At 37.4% G+C, this 23,980-nt stretch overlaps 1 protein-coding gene across 6 annotated transcripts in view; it reads left to right on the forward strand.

Moving 5' to 3' along the window:
* SIN3A (SIN3 transcription regulator family member A) overlaps nucleotides 1–23,980 on the forward strand; it is a 68,628-nt gene that overhangs the window by 5,954 nt on the left and 38,694 nt on the right. For 3 of the 6 annotated variants that reach the window (XM_008522261.2, XM_070574626.1, XM_070574602.1), the window contains exons 2-5: nucleotides 13,986–14,207; nucleotides 17,831–18,007; nucleotides 22,051–22,157; nucleotides 22,817–23,099. In XM_008522261.2, coding sequence (XP_008520483.1) covers nucleotides 14,019–14,207; nucleotides 17,831–18,007; nucleotides 22,051–22,157; nucleotides 22,817–23,099 — 756 coding nt within the window. In that variant the 5' untranslated portion in view covers nucleotides 13,986–14,018. Of the gene's footprint in view, nucleotides 1–1,847; nucleotides 1,894–2,577; nucleotides 2,755–12,835; nucleotides 13,880–13,985; nucleotides 14,208–17,830; nucleotides 18,008–22,050; nucleotides 22,158–22,816; nucleotides 23,100–23,980 lie in introns of those variants that run through there. The other 3 variants (XM_070574618.1, XM_070574628.1, XM_070574634.1) reach the window with 3 other exon arrangements.

Raw genomic sequence — 23,980 nt, forward strand, 5'->3', positions numbered from 1 at the left:
TAGGTAACTACGCGTATAGGTATTCTTGAAAAGTCTTCTCTTCTGGTTTTATGTAATTCTTTGAACATCTACACTACTTTCTGTTTATGTTGTGTGAAATGTAGTGTTCTTGCCCTGTTATATTACAGATAGTATGATGAAGTCAGGGACTAGTGTAGCCTTGTGTATATGACTTATGTAGAATTGTCCTCCAACCTGTATTAAGGAGTTATCTTAGGACATTTCAGGTTTAATGAACCATTTTAATTGAGGTTTTTGCTCTGACTTGATACATTCTCTTATTAGGACAAATTGCTAAAATGTTTTTGATAGTTTTCATGAGAAAATAAACATGGTATGAGTATGTTTGTTTATGCATTAACATCTGAGCAAGTCCTCTGGCTGATTATCTGAAGTTAAATTCTAGATTTATGCTTTGCTCAGTTGGGACTGAGAGTTTGGTGCCCTGTGCTATACTCATGTGAAGAGAGTAAGTCTCACTTTCTCAGCTAAGAAAGTAGCAGTGGTGACAGTAGCTTTTTAGTTTGATTAATAGTGGCTGTAATAGAATTGATATGGAGACAGAAAACCTGGGTGTTTTTCTTGATGCTATAAACTGACCAAGATAGTGGAGAATTTACCATTGAGGAAAGTTTGGTTAACACATACTTGTTCCACCACTTGCAGTGCTGTGTGCTGGCACACATTGAAGACCTAATTCATGCTCTTAAAGAATATGTTACCTATCGGTGTGCCAGGCTTTAAGGATTCAAGTAAGAACCTGGATATACTATACTACGAAAGTTTTCATAAATGCTTCTTATCTCCTCAAATATCAGTATTATATGCTATAGTTTGTCGTCAGAGTTAAAGACCCTAGATAGATGGGCATTTTGTAATTAAGAACGTTTCATCTAAAGAGTAAGATTTTTTTCTTTATTGGAGAAGGAGGTGTGTGATAAGGAAGGAGGTGTGTAATAATTTGATTCCTGGCAAAGCACAGTCCTCTTTACATTTTCAGTGCAAACAGACAGGATACTGGAGAGCTGTGCAAGGCAGATGTTAATGCCTGTGAATTTTAGTTGGAATTAAAATATTATGTCTGTGGCATTGACGAGTTGAGAGCAGTGCTTTAAAAGACTTTCTCACTCTTCTGGGTAACTCCACCAACCAAGAGCTCGTTAAGCTTTACTTTCTGTAGATTCTTGAAAAAATGATGGTTAATTTTTCCAAATTACGTCCACTGTCTCCTTGCATAGTAATAATAAGAGCTTATGTGGTAAGAGCCTTTACCATGTCCCAGGCACTGAGTTAGGCTCTATATGTTTATTAACCTGTTTAATCTTCATGACAACCTTGTATAGTAGGTACTATGAAATCCATGTTTTGAAGATGAGGAAACAGTGGCACAGAGAGGTTGGACAGAGGGTAAGTGGCCAAGCCAGGATCTGAACCCAGGCAATCTGGTTCCAGAGTCCATGCTCTTAACTGCACTAAAGCTGCTTCTGGTCCAAGAATAGTAAACAGAAAAGGAGCAGTCTGCTGTTTTTTGTTATGGTAAAATATATATAACGTAAAACTTACCATTTTAACTATTTTTAAGTATACAGTTCAGTAGCATTAAGTACCTTCCCATGGTTGTGCAACCATCACCACCTCCCATCTCCAGAATTTTTTCATCTTCCCAAACTGAAACTCTGTACCCATTAAACAATATCAACCCCCTTAAACTTCCCCCCAGCCCTTGGCAACCGCTGTCACACTTCTGTCTCTGTGAATTTGACTTCTATAAGTATGCCATATAAGTGGAATCATACAGTATTTGTACTTTGTGTCTGACTTATTTCACTTAATGTCTTCAAGGTTCATCCATGTCATAGCGTGTGTCAGAATTACCTTCCTTCCTTTTTAAAGGTGAATAATATTCCATTATATATAAACCACATTTCGTTTATTCATCTGTTGATGGACATTTGGGTTGTTTCCACCTCTTAGCTATTGTGAATGATGCTTCTATGAATATGGTTGTATAAATATCTCTTCAAGTACTTGCATTGAGTTCTTTTGAATATATACTCAGAAATGGGATTGCTGGATCATATGGTAGTTCTGTGTTTAATTTTGTTGAGGAACCAGCAGTATGCTTTTGAAAGTAGCTTCAGAGAAAAGATTGGGACTCAGATTCTAAAGGTGAATTGAGTCAACACCAGTTTATTGACCACCTCCTTAAATAGCTCTGGACTGACATAGGAAGAGTCTTTGTCCCCGAGAAGTTTACATTCTTAGAAGGAAAGGCAAATAAACACATGATTTTACTGCATTGGGGTGGAGGAAGAGGGGACGCTGGATAAGAAACAGGAGGGCAAAGTCTGAAATCATAGATCCAGTTGAAGGGAGTTGTTAAATCACCTGAAATCATAAATCCAGTTGAAGCAGGTTGTTAAATGAGATGCTGAGATGCACCCATGTTCATATCAGCATCTCACTCAAAGTACCCTCAGAGAGTGTTTTGAAATGTTAGAAGGGGTTGCATTGTGCTGAAATTGTCAGGTGAATTGTAGTCTCTCTTGCAGAGTTTGTGAATCCTGTTCTCTTCAGTTTGCAGACCTGTTTGGAAGATTGCTTTGCAAGATATTTAAGAATCACAGTGAAGAAATTATGGACTTGGCATATTTGTTGCTGTTACCCTGTCAAGCTCAAGAGCTATTATTAATATGGTCAAGTGTTGTTTCCTAATACTTCTTTTCCTTCACATGCCTTCCTATTTTCTGCTAAGTGAGTAGTAGAAGTAATCTTAGACTTTTTATCTTTTTCTCATTGCAGTTTAAGTAAATAATTGTGGATATTTGTTTTTTGTTGAGGTTAAAGTCAAATAATGAAACCTATCTGGCAGCACACTTGGGTAGTCTGAATCAGGGTTCTGCCGTTATTACTTTATTTATTCATTTATTTTTATTTACTATTTATTATTTTTATTTTTATTTTATTTATTCTTTCCAAATACTTCAAGGAATTTTGTTTTCCTGACAGACATTTCTCTTTTTAATTATGAATTCTAATTGTCTTTGGACAATTGTTTTTTAACAGCACATTAAAAAGCCCTTGACTTCTTTTAATTATGTAATTTTCTTTTTGGGTCTCTTTCTTCAGAAGACATACCCAGTGGGATTTGTTCTCAGTTTTGAGCAAATGCGTAGAAGTTTTTCTTTTTTTTTTTAAGATTTTATTTTTTTCCTGTTTCTCCCCAAAGCCCCCCTATACATAGTTGTATATTCTTCATTGTGGGTCCTTCTAGTTGTGGCATGTGGGACGCTGCCTCAGCGAGGTTTGATGAGTAGTGCCATGTCTGCGCCCAGGATTCGAACCAACGAAACACTGGACCGCCTGCCGCGGAGCGCACGAACTTAACCACTCGGCCACGGGGCCAGCCCCCCCTTTTTTTTTTCTTTAAAGATTTTACGTAGAAGTTTTTGTCCTCATATATTTGCAAGGCAACTACCTGATACAGGTTTTCCTCAGGGAGAGCTGTGCTCACAGTCCATCTAGATTGGGACTTAACTTTCTTGATGGTCTTAGTGCCTACGACAGTTCTGGCACACAGTAGGTGATAAATAAATAGTTTACATGCTGAACTCTAATGGCATTTTAAAGTTTACTAACTAGAGGCTACCTCTGTTTAGTGGCACTTGGCTTTAGAGTTAGTTAAGCATTTATTGGTAGCAGTTTCTAACTGATACACCTTTTTTTTGCCCTTCCCTTCTTTTGCTTTTGTATTCCTCACCCCCTTTCTATCTTGTGTGCCTGTATGTTATTTGTATTTACCAGCATCATGGTAGTGGACACCACCTCAGTCCTGCTGGTATCCTCCAGGATAGGCTTGCTGACTTGCGGGCTGTTATACAGGATATACAGGTCCACAATACCTTATCTGTAACTCTGAAATGGAAGAATTTTTGTCTGTTTGTTAGTAAGTTTCATTCCACAACTAATTTGGGGGCACAACCTGATCTAGGCTGTCCCACTTGGTGCAGAAGTTGTGAATGTGCTTGATTATGGAGAAAGCTATCCTGTGCACTCTATTACCTTTCTAAAATCCAAACAATGCTGATAATGCTCAAATTTGTCTCTCTAACTAGGCACCTCTGCCCTGTACTATAGACTAACGTATCCAGAGGCGCTCTTCATATTTCCTCTTGGATATCTAATAGACATCTTTGACTTCTCTCATAGTAGTCTTTTTCATATGTTGTCTGTTGGCAAATTCTATTTGCTCTATATTCAAAATACTATCCAAAATTTGACCACTTAGTACCACTCCCAACCCCCACTACAGCAGTGAGTGCCGCTATCTCTAGCTTGGATTATTTCAGTAGCACCTAACTTCTTTCTGCTTTATTACTGTCCCGCTTCAGTCTATTCTTAACACAGTAACCCACCTGGTTTCTTTTAAAACCTAGGTCAGACCATGTCGCTTCTCTGCTTCAAACCCTCCTATGGCTTCCCATTTCAGCCTGATGATTGAGTCTGAGTTCTTACTATGACCTACAAGAATGAACATGATATGCTCCCTACCTACTGCCCCCACCCCATTACTACCTCTCTGACTTCATTTCCTTCTAGTCTCTCTTTGCTCCATTCTGCTCCAGCTAAATGGCCTTTTTTGCTGTTTTCTGCTCCAGCTACACGGTATTTTTGCTGTTCTTGGAAAATATGGAGCACATGTGCGCCTCAGTCTTTGTATTTGCCATCCCCTCTGCCTATGATGCTTCCCCCACTGATTTCCACATGGCTAGCTCCTTACTTCCTTTACTCAAAAGTTACCTGATCAGTGAGATATTTTTTGGTCACTCTTACCTAAAATTTCAAAAACCCTTCTGTACTCTTTCTTCTTAGCACTTGTCACTGACTGATATTCTGAGCACTTTGTTTATTGTCTTATTTACTGTCTATTTATTTCTGCCACTAAAACGTAATCTTCATGAGGGAAGAGATTTTTGTTTTGTTTACTGCTCTGTCCTCAGTTCCTAGAACAACTCCCAGCATGTAGTACGTGCTCAGTAAATATTAGAGGGTGCACACATGAATGAATGAATGATTTGATTTCCACCACAGACAAGGTGGTATGCTGAGCACACTGGGGGATACAAAGATGGTTAAAGATGTGTGTGCCCATGTCTGTGTGGGGGCAGAAATATAGCTAATAGGATATAGATGGTATAAGGTAAGTGACACGTCTGTCTGTCCTCTTAAGAACTGTCCTCTTCTTTATAATGCTTATAGCTTTAGTGTGTCTCCTGTTACACTTAAGTCTGTTTTATATCACTCTCAGTGAATTTATAGAAACCTTGTCACCCAAACTAAGTGTTAATGTCCTTGAGGCTAGGGGTACATGTTGATTTCCTTCTTTTTTATTCTGCTGCTATTAATACTTAAACTTTTTTTTAACTTTTCATTTGAAATAATTTTAGACTTCAAAAAAAATTGCAAAAATAATACAAAGAATTGCCATATAACTTTTACCCAGATTTCCCAAATTCCTCTTACAGAACTGTAATACAATGATCTAAATCAGAAAATTAACATTCCTGTACTTTTTATTACCTTTTGAATTGAACTAAATAGTTTCCTGTTTGTTTTCTACCTATAACGATAAGAACTTTCTGTGTAACAGTGGCAGTTGGACTCAATTTTAGTTTTTGAGTTTCTTTTTGAGCAGTGGTAACTAGTAAATATTATGTTTCATGACTTTTATTCTGTTTTGGATGTCTTTGAAAGAACAAAGAGAAAATATACTTAGTTTCTTTTTAATAGAATAAATTCATTTTAGCTATTATCATTTATACATCTGAGCTATATTATGAGATCTTAATGATCTTAGTTTTCCTATATCTTGAAGCATTTTGGTATTTCATCATCCTATGAGTTATTTCATCATTACTCATCAATTATTGCCAACTATAAGACTAAAATAATAAGAAAACAGAAGAATGATAGAAGTGCCTAGGAAGTTGATACAGTAGTAAAGTAAATAATCTGTATTTATACTTCAGTTTTCTTACGTCTTTACCCAAAGCATTACAGCATCTTTTGAGAAAGTATAAAGACATTGGGAAGACCATCTTAAACATTACATAGGATGTTAACATTTGGGGAACCTGGATGAAGGGTATATGACAATTCTTATGCTATTTTTACAACTTTTTAAAGCTTTCATTGAATATATTTGATAATCCATAATTTCCATTTGCTTCCTGTAATGGCAAAGAGAAGAAAACTAAGAGGAAGACATTATACATTATTAGAGAAACTAGTAGAGGAACACTCTAGACTGTAGTGATGATGGTAAAATGGATTGTGTGAGCCAAGTTGCAGACTGTGAGTCTTCAGATGACAATATTCTGGATGAATTTTCTTAAATTGAAGAATTTATGAGTGTAAATATGTTAGGATGTTTGTTTACCAAAACTTACTTGATATGGTTTCTAAGTGGAAGATGCCAAAAGCAGATGTGTGTACAGAGGTGATTGGAAGGAAACATGATGCAGAAATGAAAAAAATTATTGATCATTCTAATTGACACTTATTACTCTCAAATTGAGAATGCTTGAAGTTATAGAGCAAAGAAGATGATTGTCCGCTCTTCAACAAAATTAAAAACTAAGTTTTGAAACTATTGTGTCTGATGATGCAAAGGAAAAAAAAAAAGACCCAAAAGTGACAATAAGCTAGAATTTTACTAGAGATGTACCTGAAGTCTGGAATCAAAATTTACAGAATGGCTTTGTTCCAAGTTCATGCATGACAATTGATGACTAGCCAGTTGCATTTTAAAGGATATTGCCTATTTTGGGTATTTATATCTTCAAAAGCAGGAACATGTGGAATAAAAATTTGGATTTGCTATTTCAGTTCTTACTAAAATTTCTAATAAAATTGTTTTTCACCCAAATGGTAAATGATGATAATAAGTTTTTCTGTGCACTCAGGGGTAAAGGTGAATCACATGGCATAGAGAAAGCAGTGATATCTTTTGCATAACCAAGATGATTGTCCTGAGCCACATTGGTAAAAATTGTTGTCACGCAACAGTATGACATATCCCACCAAAACTCAGAAAAGGTATACGCCAAATGGAGTTATCATTATGTTAGATCAAGGTTTCTCAACCTTTGCACTATTAATATTTTAGCCTGAATAATTTTTTGTTGTGGGGAGCTGTCCTGTGCATTGTAGGATGTTTGGCAACATCCTATGAACATCTATTCATGAGATGCCACTAACACCCATCACCCCCAGTTGTGACAACCAAAAATGTCTTCTGACGTTGCCAGATGTGCCCTGGGGGGCAAAATATCCCCTGATTGAGGACCACCTCATTAGAAGAATCTAAAACTGAGTTTAGGGGAGGCTTGGGTATTAGATCTTGTGATGTTTTGATAAGATTGGCATGTTAATTTTGTTGAGCTTTTTTTCTAGGTAATATGGGAAATCTGACCAGATTGCCTTTTTCTTTTATTCTGGAATAGTTTTCATTTTCCAGCAGATTTAGATCCAGAGGTGGACTTTTGAATAGGTTTTGAAGTAGACTATGGTGAGCAGTTGTACTGGGTTGAAGTAATTACATTGGCTTAATGCTTTGATAAAACTTTCTTTGCTTTGAAGAGTGTTTATTGAAGTAAACTGACCAGGACATATTTTATGCAATTTTATGCAATGCTGACCACCAATAAGATAGAATGACTTAAGAGGATTTTTTTTTATTATATAAATAAAGGAACTTAAAAATGTGTCTAATTCAAGACGATATCAATACAAAATTGAGGCACTAGAGAGTCAGTCATAAATTAAATGTATTTCAAAAAGAAAGTATTGTATACTTAGTTGTCTTAGACTCTAGAATAGGGCAGTTTGTTCCACACAATATACTTTGAGCTGATCTTGACTAAAATAATTCTGTTGTCTCTTTAAGCCAATTTGTGGCATTTAATCTAAATGAAAAGATAAGATTCTTTAAAGTTGGATTTTTCATTTGGATTTTAATAATGGAGAAATGTCTGGATTTCTAGGATGCCAGCTCTTTATTGTGATTGAAGACATATTTAGGTGGTAGAACTAGAAAATTTCGTTTTTATTTTTCTTCTTTTGAAAGCGTTAGCTTTTACCTCTGCCCAACGTTTGTCTGAAATTTGTCACATTTGCTCCCCAGTTGTCCTCCCTGCTCCAGAAGACTCCCCTGCAGTATCAGAATTACCCAGCTCTGCTGGCTTTATTCAGGAATTCTGATTCCTTTGCATGATGGTTTGGAGCTCTTTCCCAGTCTTTATTATAACACATGGCTGGATGACTTTTTAATGTTCTTCTGCCGTTGTTCACATTAGTCTTTCTTCACTAGTTTCTCTCCCTCAAAGTGCTTTTTTTCCTTTTTAAATTTAGTCCTCAGAGCCTAGAGTTCTGATAACAGTGTAAGCTCCAAATCTGGAACAGTTGGAGACCATAGTGGCAGATGATAATCATGTCACCTGAAGCAGGGCTTGAAAGTAGCTTTGTGTCTGACTCTTGTGGCTCCGTCATTGGGCATTCGAATACTTCATAGTCTGAAATTACCCTGTACCACTCCGCAAGCAGGATACTATAGTCTGTCCAATATTCCTACTTCAGATTGCTCCTGTATTCCAAGGAGAAAGAATCTAGCCTCTACCTTCTTTAGCCAGCTTTGTGTCCTTGAACCAGTCACTTAATTTCTTTGAGTATCAGTTTCCCTCTAAATAGGAGGTATCTGGGTCTGCCCATCTGACAGGACTGTTGTGAGGAGCATGTCAGCTGGTAGCAGTCATGTGTGGAAGATTTGGTTGTTGTGGGGCAGGAACTCTGTCCTATTCAGTGGTGGAGCCCCAACGCTAAGCACAGAGCCTGGCCTGTGGAGACACTCAGGAATTATTTGTGGGATAAATGAATTGGTAAAGATTGTAAAATAGCTCTTTATCACTCATAAGTCTAAAGTTACTGTAATTTTCTTTTCTTTTTTTTTAAAGATTGGCACCTGAGCTAACAACTGTTGTCAGTCTTTTTTTTTTTCTCTTCTTTATCTCTCCAAGTCCCCCCAGTACATAGTTGTATATCTTAGTTACAGGTCCTTCTAGTTGTGGCATATGAGATGCCGCCTCAACGTGGCCTGACCAGCAGTGCCATGTCCACACCCAGGATCCAAACAGGCGAAACCCTGGGCCGCCACAGTGGAGCGCGCAAACTACTCGGCCATGGGGCCGGCCTAAAGTTACTCTAATATTTTAATTTCGTCCTGTGTACCCCGTATGCCCTAATTTGTCCCTAATTTTCAAGATATTAGTAAATGTTTACCTTCTCTGTGGAGTCTTTCCCAGTGTACACCTTTCTACTCCTTTCCAAATTTCTAGTACATATTGTATCACTGGTGAACTGGTTTGTATTGTTAGGTTTTCCTTCCAAGATTTTATTGAGAAAATTTTCAAATGTAGAGCAAAGTTGATAAAATAGTATGGTGGACACTCATATACACATTACCTAGATTTTACCGTTACTCTTTTTTTGGTGAGGAAGATTCGCCCTGAACTGACATCCATTGCCAGTCTTGCTCTTATTTTGCTTGAGGAAGATTAGCCCTGAGCTAACATCTACGCTAATCCTCTGCTATTTTGTGTGTGGGATGCCACCACAGCATGGCTGATGATGGAGTAGGTCCACACCTGGGATCCAAATCCACAAACCTGGGCCGCTGAAGTAGAGTGAATGGAACTTTAAACACTCGGCCACAGAGTTGCCCCCTACCACTTCACAGTACTTGCTTTATCATATATCCAGCTATCCATCCTTCCATCTATTAATCCAGACTAATTTCTTGATGTATTTCAAAGTAAATTACAGGTGTTAGTACACTTTGACTTAAGTAATTCAGCATGTATATCCTTCTCTAGAATTTGGTATTTGTTTATAGCTTTTTCCTTTTGATGCAAAATTTATATGCAATGAAATGCACAAATCTTACAAGTACATTATGTATGTTGAGATCACGCTGTATGTATTCTGTAGTTGCTCTTTTCACTTAATAGTGTGTCTTGGAGCGGTTTCCTTGTAGATGAACCCTAATCCTTCTAATTGCTACATACTTTTCCTAATATGGATGTATCAAGTTTACTTAGCTATTGATAGACATTTAGGTTTTTCATACTTTGCTGCAATAAAAATACTTAGCAAATGTATAGTATAGAGACCTAGAAGTAGAATTGATACATTAAAAGATAAGCATGTTTTAAACTTAATTAAAAATTGTAATAGATGCTTACAAGTTGCCAACCAAATAGTATATACCAATTAAAACTTCCATCAATAGTGTTTCCTGATACCCTCACCCACACTGAATATCATCATTCTCTTTTAATATTTGCCTATTGCTTTGGGATATCATTTTACTTCTTTTGTTTTTGATTACTAGTGAGGCTGTGTATGGTCTTCCCAACTAGGTTTTAAGCCTTTATAGGGCAAGGGCCAGGATCATCTACCACTTTTATATCTGCTCACTGAATATTTGCTAATTGAATGAATACTGCCAAAGCATGCCTGCTTTTGTTGGATTGAGACAGAAGAAAGGATGAATGAGCTAATTTTGTGAGCAGTTGAGGAAAGCTGAAGTTGCTCCATGCATGTGTGCCCTAGAAAAGTAAAGGGACTCATCCTTCTTCCTTCGTTTCTTCTCTTCTTGTGTGAGTGAGTGGTAGGATAGTAAGTTGGTTAAGAGTCCCGGCTCTGGAGGAGGATTTTATGGATTCATATCCCCTTTTGCCTATTACGTGTACAACCTTGGGCAGATTACTTAATCTTTATATTTAAGTTTACTCATTTATAAAATAGAGAATAACAGCACCTTGCTTACAGCATCATCGTGGGGATTAAATTAATATTTTTAAGTTGTGTAAAATGGTGCTTGGCACTCAATATATGCTGTTGTTGTGTTAGCTATTACTGTTATTCTTTCCCTTCTGCCTTCTGTCTCTGAAGTGTTAGGATTGTGGGAAATGCAGACAAAGTTGAAAAGGATCCTACCTTGAAGAAGCTTATAGACTTGAGACTTATTTAGAGGAGTGGGAAGACATTCGATAGGCCTGGGTGATAGGGTGGGGCTGGAAGGAGATAATTGGTAAGTTAAATTGTCCCCCAATCAGTAAGGAAGAGTTTTGTAGGCTAAACTTAGGAATTTGGATTGCTGTGTTAAGTGGTGGGAAGCCAGTGATGGATTTGCAACTGGACTGGATTTGCATTTGAGGCAGACGACTTTGAAAGCAGTATAGAGGGTAGACTAGACAGGAGAAAGGCTGGAGAGTGTTGACAACAATTGGGGTGAGGGATACTGGGATTCTGAAATGAGGGATTGACTGTATGACTGGAGAAGAAGCACTTGATTTGAGAACTATTTAGGAAATAGAACTAAGTGTAATGATCGTTAAAGACATTGAAGTATGGTTGAGAGAAAGTACAGACTCTAGGCAGCCTCTTTGGTGTCATGGAGATGGTCTGGAAGGCAAACTCTGTAGAGGCTAATAAAGTTAAATGCTTTATAAAATCACAATCATTTTATTTTAAAAAAATGATATTTTAATAGCAAAACAACAGGATATGATCTCAGGATAAAGCATAATACTTTAATGCTTAACCTATGAAAAATGCATCACAATCCCTTTTTTTCCCTTTCTCTTTCATTTTCCTGTAGACTAGTCCATAGACCAGTATTTGCAAATCACTAATTTAGTCTAATCACCTCCTTTTGCAGATAAGGGAACAGGACCAAAGTTATATAGCTTCGAGTCAAGAGTTTGGACTAGCATCTAGGTCTTGACAGGCACTCTAGTTGTATGCTATGCTCTTCTGATCTAAATTTGATTTTCCATTTATGAGGTATTGACTTGGCTTTTGGCTACAGAAATTAGTCTCAGATGAGTTTAAGCATCTAGGTTTCAAACAAGCAGAACCCAAGACCAAACCCTGACCATGGGTGTACATAGAAGTAGCAGCCAAAAAGTCTTTAAGACTTTTCACTCTGTCCACTTCTTAGACCCATTTCCTCATCCCAAAATAGGTCAGGATTGAGTGTTCATAGTCAGTTGGCAGGTGGCTCTTAAGTATCAAATACCATGTATCAATCTATATTTCCAACCTCTTAATATGTTTGAAAAGTTTCCAAATATTGAGCTAAACATGCTACTTCATGCTAGAAAAGCCTAGGGAAACATAACCAGTTAAGAAATTTTAAATTATTTCCCTTCAGCAGCTGTCAGCAGCATATTTTCAACTCCACTTAACTGAGTTCAACATACTATCACACATAAATTTGGGAGACTTAGTCCTTTGATCTAAAGTTATAGTCAACAGAAAGAGAATATTTGTGGCTTGAGATTACAAAAAGATTATATTACAAATGGCTGGCTTGTCAGCCCTGTGGCCTGGTGGTTAAGTTGGGTGCCTTCCACTTTGGTGGCTCAGGTTCAGTTCCTGGGTGCGGACCTATGCCACTCATTGGCAGCCATGCTCTAGTGGCGAACCACATATAAAATAGTGGAAGATTGGCACAGATGTTAGCTCAGGGCCAATATTCCTCAAGCAAAAAGAGGAAGATTGGCAATAGATATTAGCTCAGGGCCAATATTCTTTAGCCAAAAAAAAAATTAAAAAAAAGGCCGACTTGCAAATGAAACAATTATGCTGCTGTATGTGCTGCTGTATGTGGTCTAACTTAGGTTTGTAAGATGTGAGATAAGCCTGAGACACTATTTCAAGGCTAGGAATAGAGCAACAGGCCTGTTGAGGATGATGGTGAGGACAGAGAAGAGGTGAAGCAACTTGGGAGAGTCCTTATGAGACTCCTTCCCCTTCAGGGCTTGCATGATCCAAGGGAATAAAAAAAAGAGGGATGGGTGGGCTTAGAAATTAGGTAGACTTGTTTTTATTCATTTACAAAAAGAGCCTTGCTTCAGATGGAGGGTCTGTGGCTCGTGAGATGTCCTACTATTACTGTATTTTTTATCTTCTTACCATAGGAGTGGTATCCTTTGTAAGTTTTTTTTTTCTGTGAATGAAAGAGTGGTAGGACTTGGCCCCATTTTGTCTTGGGATGACTGGAGCATTCTTTCTTATTGATGTGCTTGTGTTAGTGATACTGATGTTGGAGAAGCTCTGAAAAGACCTGACTGGATTCCTGACCATAGTATAACTAGACTTTTGTGTCCTGCAGGAAAGAAAGTATCCCCCACAGAGGGATTACTAAGCTAAGGGAGTCTGGAATCTCTTTAGTGTTAAAGAATGTTAGAACCAGAAGAAACCTTGGAAATGACCTGTTTCAACCTTCTTATTTTATAGTTGGAGAAATAAACTCACATGGAATGAGGAACTTGTTGAAATGTACATAGCTTCTTAAACTGGCAAATCTAGAACCATTGTCTTCTTATTCCTGGCCCAATGCTCTTTCCATGATACCATTTAATTGTTGAAACAATTGATATTTTTAAAATTAGATCACAATTATAGTACTAAGTTTTGAGAAGAGTTCAGAAGAAGCACTTGAATGTTTTTGTAGCATATGAATATGTAAATATTAGGAATGATGGCATTTGAGAAGACTAGAGAATAGAGAAAAGGTGTATTTGTGTGTTTTTAAATTGGAGGTTTTCAACTCTGCAGTACCAAGTTAATTTAAACTCTGTTATTATTTAAATTTTTGGCTTCAAGTTATGATAACCTGTTCACTGTGGGGGGGGGGGGTGTGTACAAGCGTGCACTTAAACCACCCTAGTGTGCACTGTAGAGAAACCACAGTGGTCATCTCTAGGATGAAGTAGATAATCGCCTATGGGAGTTGAGCTTATACTAAATTTGGGTAAGTTTAATATACCAAACTTATACTAAACGGGTCCTAAGTTGTACTCATCATGCTGGATTGGAGTACGAATTGGTTTGCATGTCGTTGCTTTTGGTTTCTACAGGTTTTGTAGTGCATCCCTGAGCATGAGTGCAGAATGAAGCGCCGTTTGGATGACCAGGAATCACCGGTATATGCGGCCCAGCAACGTCGGCTCCCTGGTAGCACAGAGGCTTTTCCTCACCAGCACCGGGTGCTCGCCCCTGCCCCTCCTGTGTATGAAGCTGTGTCCGAGACCATGCAGTCAGCCACAGGAATTCAGTACTCTGTAACACCCAGCTATCAGGTAAGCTGGAGCCCACCAAGGGACTTGGGGTCATGGAGGAGCATTAGTGCTCATCCAATTAAAAAAATTTTGTTAAGCATTTAGTCAGATATAAAAAAATACATATGGGATATGTATAAAATATAAAAAATAACAAAAGCAATGTACACTATGTACTCACCACACAAGTTTTAAAAAGTTGGGGCCAGCCTGGTGACACAGTGATTAAGTTTGCGCACTCTGCTTTGGTGGCCTGGGGTTCACAAGTTTGGATCCCAGGCGCGGGCCTACATACCATGTAAGCCATGCTGTGACAGCATCCCACATATAAAATGGAAGATTGGCAAAGATGTTAGCTCAGGGCCAATCTTCCTCACCCACCCCACCCCCAAAAATGTTATCATGACCTTTGAAGTTCACTGTGTATCCTTCCCTGATCCGTTTTCCTTTTCCCTCCCTTCAGAGGTCGCCACTAATCTGAACTTTGTGTTTCTCATTCCCTTGACTTTCTTTAGTTTTTTAAAGTCATTTTATTTATATCTCTAGACAATAAAATTAGTTTGGGTATTTATGAACTTTTATATAGATAAAAACGTGTATATTCTGACTCAGTGTGGTTCCCAAGACTTATCCATACTTGTGCGTGTAACTGTAATTGAGTCATTTTTACTCTGTCATGAATTATATGAACATATCCAATTTATCCATTCTTCTGTTGATGGACAGTCAGGTTGTTTCCAGATTTTTGCTATTGTAAAGGTGCTGCTGTGAATGTTCTTGGTGTTTCTCCTCATGCGGTGATACTCATAGTGTCAATCCATGACAAGATAAGTTTGTACTAGCATTTAAATCGACACACCACTTTGTTTTTTTTGCCAAAAGAGTCTTGCTATGGAAAAAAAAAAAAGCAGCTGAATTAAACAGTGTGCTTATTATCGAAGTAGTTGGTTTACATTCTGGTGCAGAGTCCTTATCTTCTTGCAGAGCACTTAGCAGGTTTGAGGGCATGTGAGGAAGAGTTTCTTGAGTATATCTAGACGACAGATTGCCAGGTCATAGGGTGTGAATATTTTCACCTGTAGCAGGTAATGTCAAATTGCTTTTTGGAGTTGTACCAATTTATATTTCCACCAGCATTGTATGTTCCTGTTGCTCCACGTACCGACCAACACTGATCATTTCTCATCTGTTCACTCTGTTTTTTAAAAATGGAAGACGTTTAATTGTTGTTTGCCCTTTTTAATTATGAAAGTAAATATCACCATGGTTTAAAAAAAATGGTGTAAGATGACTTCTTTCTCTGACCCGTCAGACTTTATCCCACTGGTACATTTGTTGGGTATCCAAAATTTTGTATGCATATACATGTCTCTATCTACCTGCCTAGCTATCTAGATGCACATTTCTTTTTGCACAATTTGGATCATACAGTCTATACTATTTTTCTGTTTGCTCTTTTTACTTTTTATATAGTGGACCACTTCCCACTTGAATATATATGTTTGATCCAAGTTATTTTTTAAAAATCACTCTATTTATAATATTCCATTCCAGGTCAGTCTGAACCATAATTTATTTAACTGGTCTGGAGAGGCCTTGTTCAACCTAACTTGTTAGTGACTTTTAAAAAGGTATGGCTGGTACTGGGAACATAAATTGGCATAATCTTTCTTGAGAGCAGTTTGACAGTTTGTGTCATATTCTTTAGTTATTTTGACCTACCAATTCCATTTCTAGGAATGTATTATAAGAAACAATCAAAGAAGAGGGAAACCCAGGTGAAGTAGGAAATGTTGATTCCTTAGGTGTCACTCTTCTTCAGGAGTCCCCCTTGTAGCAGTATAATGCCTTCATATGGGGCAGGAGGCCATGGTCAGAGGACTGCTATGTGATGAATCTGTAAGTTAGGACTTGGAAGAAAGACTGCCTGTTTTCCTTGGGTAGTTAACTTTTATCTGAACAGGTTCATGACACTTTTCCTACACTTGGGATAGTTACATTTGTTCCTATATTGGAAACTGTAATGTGCTCATAAAACCAGCCATCTCAAATATTTATAAACTCCAATTAAGTTTTGTAAAAACCTGTTCAACACATGCATGTTGGGAGTATAGAATCTCAGAATAGTAACACTTCTTGGGAGAGAGAGAGTAGAGCTTTTAGAATTGTCTAGTTTCTTTTTACTGCTAATGTGTCTTGTATTGTTTCTGTGGATCTGTAAGGAGTTGCTCTGTTTCCCACCTTCTGCTTTGCCCACAGTAGTCATTATAAATTTGTTGGGGACTTGAAAAAAGTCTTTTTTCTTAAGTTACGCTACACAACTTACATCGTTTAGAGAAGGTTTTATGTTATTTAGTCTCCTTATTTTGGAGAAGTGGTACATCAGGTCTGTTGTCTGTGGTTGTCTTCTGTAGCGATTAACAGTTCTGAAATAGGAAAATTTTTAAAAGCTTTGGGAATTTTATGTAGCATTTCTTGCAATAAAAAAGGAAAGGGGCTTTTGCTTTTATTTCACTCCTAAACTTAAAAGAAGATGAGAAAGAGCGAGAGAGAATAGAGAAGAAATATCTTTGAGGCCAAACCACTAACAATAGGGGAGAAATTTTTGTTTTACTTCAGAAGTAGTGAGTAAAGATAAGTAAAATAAACAAAACAAAGTAAAAATCTTCTCTAATCCCACCACCACCAGATAAAATGCTGACATGTTGCTATATATTTGTTGTCCAGGGTTTAAAATCTTTTTATTGGTTATATATACTGCTTTGTAATGTGCTTTTTAAAAAATTATTTACAAGTTTAAATCCGTAAGCAGCACGTGAATACATTCAATTTATGGATTGTGAACATTTTTTGGTGTTAAAATATGTGCATCTATATCAGTGCTATTCAAAATGTGGTCCACAGATGGCTGATGTGTATACTTTCTTACTAGTCTGTAATGAGAGAAGTACAGAAATTGAGTGTTTAGAAACTTTCATGGTGATTGGACATTGTAATTATATATCTCTAAAATCTAATAATGAAAATGATGGCGTATGGATTTTTTATTTCACTTTTCCAGTAATTCATTTTTATTGTATTTTATAAAAATAGTGGCCTGTGATGGATTAGAATTTATGAAAAAAGAAAAACTGGTGCTTCACCACAGATAGTTTGAGAAGTACCAAGCTATATAATTTTTAATAGCTGTCAAGAATTCTGTTATAATATGGGGGGGCTATAATTTATTTTTTTTTTTAAGGAAGCTTTTTTTTTTTTGAAGAATAGCCCTGAGCTAACTACTGCCAATCCTCCTCTTTTTGCAAGGTAGACTGGCCCTGAGCTAACATCCATGTGCATCTTCCTCTACTTTATATATGGGACTCCTACCACAGTATGGCTTATGCCAAGCGGTGCCATGTCCGCACCAGGATCTAAATCGGCCAACCCTGGGCCCCCGAGAAGCAGAACATGTGAACTTAACCACTGTGCTACCGGGCCAGCCCTGGGCTATAATTTATTCTACCAGTTCCCTTTTGTGGGAAATTTGGGTTTCTAATTAGTTATCTTTGTGTATGCAAAGATATGCATACATGTGTTTTAGACACATTTGGGGAAGAGTGCACAAGCCTTCAAGTTTCTTGTCTATGTTTTGTCCACCCCAGGTTTCTGCTGTGCCGCAGAGCTCTGGCAGTCATGGGCCTACCATAGCAGCGGTTCATAGCAGCCATCATCACCCAACAGCTGTGCAGCCCCACGGAGGCCAGGTGGTCCAGAGTCATGCTCATCCAGCCCCACCGGTCGCACCAGTGCAGGGACAGCAGCAATTTCAGAGGCTCAAGGTGGTATTCAGCTCCTTTTCTCCTGTCAACAAGGTTCTCTCTTAACTGGCAATATTGGCTTCAGCCTATTAGTAGTGGTGTTGAAACTTTGAACATGCTAGACTAGAAGCTGAATCACAAGAAGTTTTACTTTGTTTTTGTTTTGAAACCTACTTAGATTTCCCATCTTAGCACCAGTGCCTGATCCAGAGAATATATTCAAGAAATGTTTTTGGAATGTAGGAATGCATGGTACTCAAACAGGATTGAGGGGCTATTTGCATATGCAATAAACAAAGTTCATATTTTAGATGCCTCCTTTTGAACTCTTAGTTTTTAGCAAGGTGTAAGATTTTATTGAGCACACACATGGTTGGCTACAGTCCTGAACAGTAACTGGGCCCGGTATTATGTTATGGTTTCATCTTTTTATTCCTGTTTATAAACAGCTGAATTAGCTGGCATCTTCAGGTCCATCCTTAATAAAACACATGTTCCTTTTTGGAGAAGCTTTATAAAGTTGAGGGAAGACTATAACTGTGAATGAAGTGTCAGTGTTTTTATCTGTTCTGCTGAATATGTGCTCTAGGTTTTAAGTGCTTTGAAATTCATGAGGCATCTGTGGAGAAGGGAAGCTTGTGTTCTCAGCTAACCTCTCTGCTTACTTGAGTGTTACTTTTCAAAATGTGTGATTTCAATTTTTCTAATTTTACATTTATGTAAAATTTAAAATCGAGTGTGAGAAATATAAAATTAAAGAACTATAAAGAGATAAGATGTCGAATCTTTGTTTGGTCATTTCAGCCTAATTATATCAAATAGCTTGACGGATAGGAATGAACAATATACCACTGCAGGACACATCCATGTATAGTAAATACTTCAGCCTTCTGTTTTCCTCGATACTTAATCTAGCTCTCCTTGACCCTTGCCCTTATTGGTTTGGGTTCTCAGCAACTAGTTTAATATTGGCCTAAAAGGAAATTAAGTGCTACGTAAATATAAAACATACCAAAGCTGACCTATATAGAAAGAGAGATTTTGTAAAATTTACTTTGTCTATATTAGCTTAAGTAATTAAGAGTTGACTATAGTTAAGCATAGCCTTTAAAGAGAGTATGAATAATTTGGACCTGAAACTTCACTCTGGCTTTGGGAAAATTTGTGTAAGCGATATTGTTGTTTTCCTTAAACATCTTGTAGAATGATGGCTGTGTACCAAAATGTGTTATTGCCATGGACTTAGCCCTTCACCAAGTCCTGAAAATATTTTTTTTAATTGGTTTGATGTGATTTAATTCCATATTAATATCATATTCAGCAGTTAATACCTTAATTTTGCAAAAGAGCTTATAAACTTGCTATTAAACCAACAAAAGTATATTTGTTTCTATAGCCTTTTTCAGCCAACCCTATCAAAGCTCAGCACCTGTTTTACTCACCTTCCCCACTTAGGTATGAGTATATAAATTGTGCTTTGTTTTATAGAAACTGTCAAGGAAGCAAGAAAGGGCTTTGGAGTTGGGGTTATAGAGTGAGTCACAGGTAGCCTTAGGACTTCTTGCTCTGTTCTTTTATTACAAGCTCTTGAGTGTAATTCCTGAGCATAGTAACTTGTGGAATTTCCTTTCTAATGAGGAGAGGTAAAATGCTTTCTTGTGCCTCCATGTAATTTAATTCAGTATTCCCGCATTGCCTTCCATTTTTGGATCAGTCTTAAAATGCATTACAAGCATTTGAATCGACTTCAATAAGCTGTTTATATTCTATAATAAGGAAGTGTTCAGTGAGAATACTTAGGTTGTTTCAAGCATCAACGTTGTCTAAACTTTCTTTTTTGTCTTTGGCAGATTGATAACAAGGAGGATTTGAATAATTTGAGGCATATTTAGTGTGGTTTAGTTATTTGTTGAATGCCAGCAGCATAGATATTTGGCACATACTTCAGCAAGTTCTCTTTATAGTAGTTTGTGTTTGTCTCCCAAACAAGATTTTGAATTTCAGGAGGTTAGGGACCTTAATAACAAATGCCTGTGGAAGTGAGCCAAGAGAGTGCATCACCAGAATCTAAAGGTCTCTCCAAGTGCCTCCTTAAATCTGTAGCTTCTAAATGACTAGTTCTAAGTTGTTGTTTTCTTCTAAGCTCTGGTTCCTAGAACTGTAGACATGCTTTTATAAAAAGTTGAACTGTACTTTAGGTAATGAAAGAATTTCCTCACTATTATGTGCAAGTATCATCTCCTTTATGATGTGGATGTCATGCTGGACTTTTAAAGCATAATGTTATTTTATAATTAATTTTTAACAGTGGCTAACTATGACCTTCAAATACCTTTTTCTTCCAAACATACACACATCACATGCCATTTCTTTCCTTTGGGTTTCTGCACTTTTTCTGTAGTCATTTCTTCTTTCTTTCTTTTTTGGATGTTTGTTTATTTACTTCTCCTTTGTCATATGATTGTGAATGCTATTCTTAAATATCTTCCAAAGTCTTTGTTCCTTCTGTAAACTTAATGAGTTTTATGTTCCATTAACTTGGTCATTAATGAAACATTTCAGTATGGAGCGTTCAGAACATGAATTAAATAGTCCATTTAATTTCAGCAGAAATTGTTGTGTTATTTGTAAAGTACAGAAAAACCAACCATCAAATGAGTGGGCTTTTGACCAAGTATACAGTATAATCTGTGCTCTAGCAACACTGAAATGCTCTGATTAACTGTGGCCATGGGAAGTTTGGGCAACTCTTGAAATACCATTTAATGGTTTATTTGAACATAAATGTCCTGTTTCACAATGTATCACAAGAATAGAGCTTATCAAATCAGATATTTATTTCTGAAACTGTCTAAAGTTGATATTTGTATAATTTGAAATAATTCCAGAGTATATAGGAAACACCTAGTGGATAATTCCCTTGGATGTCTCCTGAGTCACTAAAAATTAAGTTTTCCTAAATCAAACTCATAACTTTCTAACCCTTCAAATCTGTTCCTCTTTGTGAATGCCCAAATAATTTACAATTTAGTGAATGCTCCCTCCCCCTTATCTCCCATATTTAGTCAGTCCCCAAACCCTGTCACTTATATCCCCTAAAAAGCTTTTGAATCTATCCTGTTCTCTCTCTTCCTTTGGTCAGTACTATAATTCAAGCCATAGTAGTTGGCACATGAGTTGGCCTTATAGCATAAGTGGTTTTCCCACCTCCTTTCAATCTGTCCTGCCCTTGCACCTATTTATTCTCAACACCCTAGCCAAACTGAGTACACTAAAATGCAGATAATAAAAATCTAAGTTGCTTTTTAACAAGATTTAGAATGCCTTTTAGGATCTGGGTCCTGCTTCCTCTCCTGTCTGATCTCGTCACCCTTCCTGCCACCATTCCTTCTCTTCATCACAAATGCTCCAGCCAAACCAGACTCTCTTCAGTTTTCCAAATGTCCCGTATGGTGCCCTGTCTGGAATTTTGCCCATGCTGCTTCCTCTGACTTTCCTCACGGGCCGTCACTCTTGCTAACTTGCACTCATCCTTAGGACTCAGTTTAGACGTCACTTCTTGAGTAAGCCTTCCCTTATGTCCCAATGGGTTTTTTGCGGGGAGTGCCGTTCCCATGTGCTCTCTTGTAGCTTACTAGGTATTTCTGAAATGAATCAATGAACCAATAAATGAATGATAGATTAATGTGATCCTTCTTCACTAATCAGTCTCTCCAAAATTATCTAAGACAAGGCTGCAGATTTTATGAGTTGATTTTTATTTTAAGCTTGAGTCTTATTATTGGCATCAAACTTAATGACACAGTCAACTCTTAACACACAACGTATACAGTGGCTGCAGCTGTCTTAACATATATGCCCCAAAACAGGAAAGGTTTTCTTCCCTAAAATTATCCTTCAAAAAGAAGGAATTGCTATACTAATTTTTAATACTTTCATGTATCTTTACAATATATTTCTGTTTTATTTACTATGTTAATTTTATTTAGGCATAAATCATTTGTGGTTTTTTTGTAACTCTTGGCTTATTCTTTTTATAACGTTGAGCTTTATCCCTGCTTCAGGTGGAGGATGCGCTGTCCTATCTTGACCAGGTGAAGCTGCAATTTGGTAGTCAGCCTCAGGTCTACAATGATTTCCTTGACATCATGAAGGAATTTAAATCCCAGAGGTAAAAGATATATCTGGTTGTACTCAAGCTGTGTGCTTGGATTGTTGATTTTGGAGGGAGGATATAGCTTATTCTCGTCTGCTGAAAGATAAAGGATGCCCTGTTTTGGGGGTTTGTTTTTAGGGTCATGCTTTTCTATTTGGTGTATTGCTTTATTGGTGAAAATTACAGTCCCTAGAGCTTTGTTTTCTCCCTATTGGTAAGTTTTTCTTGACTAAAATTTTTCTTAATACTTCGTCTCAGTCAGGGAAGTAGACTGGTGATGATTAGGCTACTTGCTCTTTGAATTGATTTAAGATATACTAATATTCTGGCATGGTTTACTGTTTTAAGAGAGTAACTCATCTGAGCAATGTAGGTACATAATGATTTATACTGATAGATCAAAGGTTGGGTCTTGCATGGGAATTGCAGCTTTAGATTTACTTGAGGGGACTATTATCATGAATGAATATTCTGTTTAAAATTCTGACCAAGCTTCTTTGAATATAAAGCTAAATGGCTTTGGAATTTCAGAGTTTTTTGTGTGTTGTTAATTTGGTAATATGCAGGTTGATTTTAATCTGTTTTCTTGTTTAGAGAATCTACTGGAATGTGAATTTTTTTTCTTATTAGGGTGTTTATAAGCTTGTCAGTTTAATTTTTATTTTTTTTATCAGCATCGACACTCCGGGAGTGATTAGTCGTGTGTCCCAGCTGTTCAAAGGCCACCCTGACCTGATAATGGGCTTCAATACCTTCTTGCCCCCTGGCTACAAGATTGAGGTGCAAACCAATGACATGGTGAATGTGACAACTCCTGGCCAGGTTCATCAGATCCCCACCCATGGCATCCAGCCCCAGCCTCAACCACCACCCCAGCATCCTTCCCAGCCTTCAGCCCAGTCAGCCCCAGCTCCTGCCCAGCCTGCTCCTCAGCCCCCACCTGCCAAAGTCAGCAAGGTGAGCACTTGGAAAACTACATCGTGTGAAATGTATCCCCTATAAAGACTTTTCCTTTGATGTTTTCTCTTTATATAAGACTTAGATACACAAGTTACAGTGATTTCATTGGAGAAGATGCAGTAGTCACATCCCTATAAAATGGTTCATATTTGCATACTACATATTTAGATATGTGTTTAAATCAACAGACCAGCAACCTACAAGGATTCTTTTTCCCCGAACTTCTGCTTATTGAAGCCATGAACATCCCAACAGATGACAACTTTGTGTAGCAGTGCTTTGACAGCACAAGCAGCAGTGGTCATCTTATGATCAGATTATGCTACTGCCCACAGGGTCATCATTTTACAAAAGTTACTCCATTTACCTGATTAAGTCATATCAAGCTAAGCAGATCCCCTTGATGATGATGATGGGGTATTCTTGGTGTAGAACTGCATGGTCTAATACATAGCCACTAGCCACATATTTAAATTTAAATTAGTTAAATTCAGTTTTTCAGTTGCAATAGCTACATTTAAGGTGCTCAGTAGCCTCATGTGGCTGGTGGCAATCGTATAGGACAGTACAAATAAAGAACATTTCCATTAGCTCTATTGGACAGAGCTGGTTTAGAAGCCTTTTTATGTGGAGCTACTGCAATAATTGTCTTTTTTGACCTTAAAGATCTATGTAGAATGTGTTTTTTCTATTTTATTTCCACCTGTTGAGCTAGTGAGCTTAAAAATTGCAAATGAAAAATTCTTCCTTGTTATTGAAAATGTAGCCACTTTTAAGGTTGTATTTAGAAAATTCGAGACTGAAATATTTGTATTAGAATGTGTGAAACCTCTATACTTCTCACCCCTGCCCAGCGTGATTTGAGTGGGGCTAAAGTG

The sequence above is a fragment of the Equus przewalskii genome, chromosome 1 (assembly GCF_037783145.1).
Source record: "Equus przewalskii isolate Varuska chromosome 1, EquPr2, whole genome shotgun sequence".
NCBI classification, from domain to species: domain Eukaryota; kingdom Metazoa; phylum Chordata; class Mammalia; order Perissodactyla; family Equidae; genus Equus; species Equus przewalskii.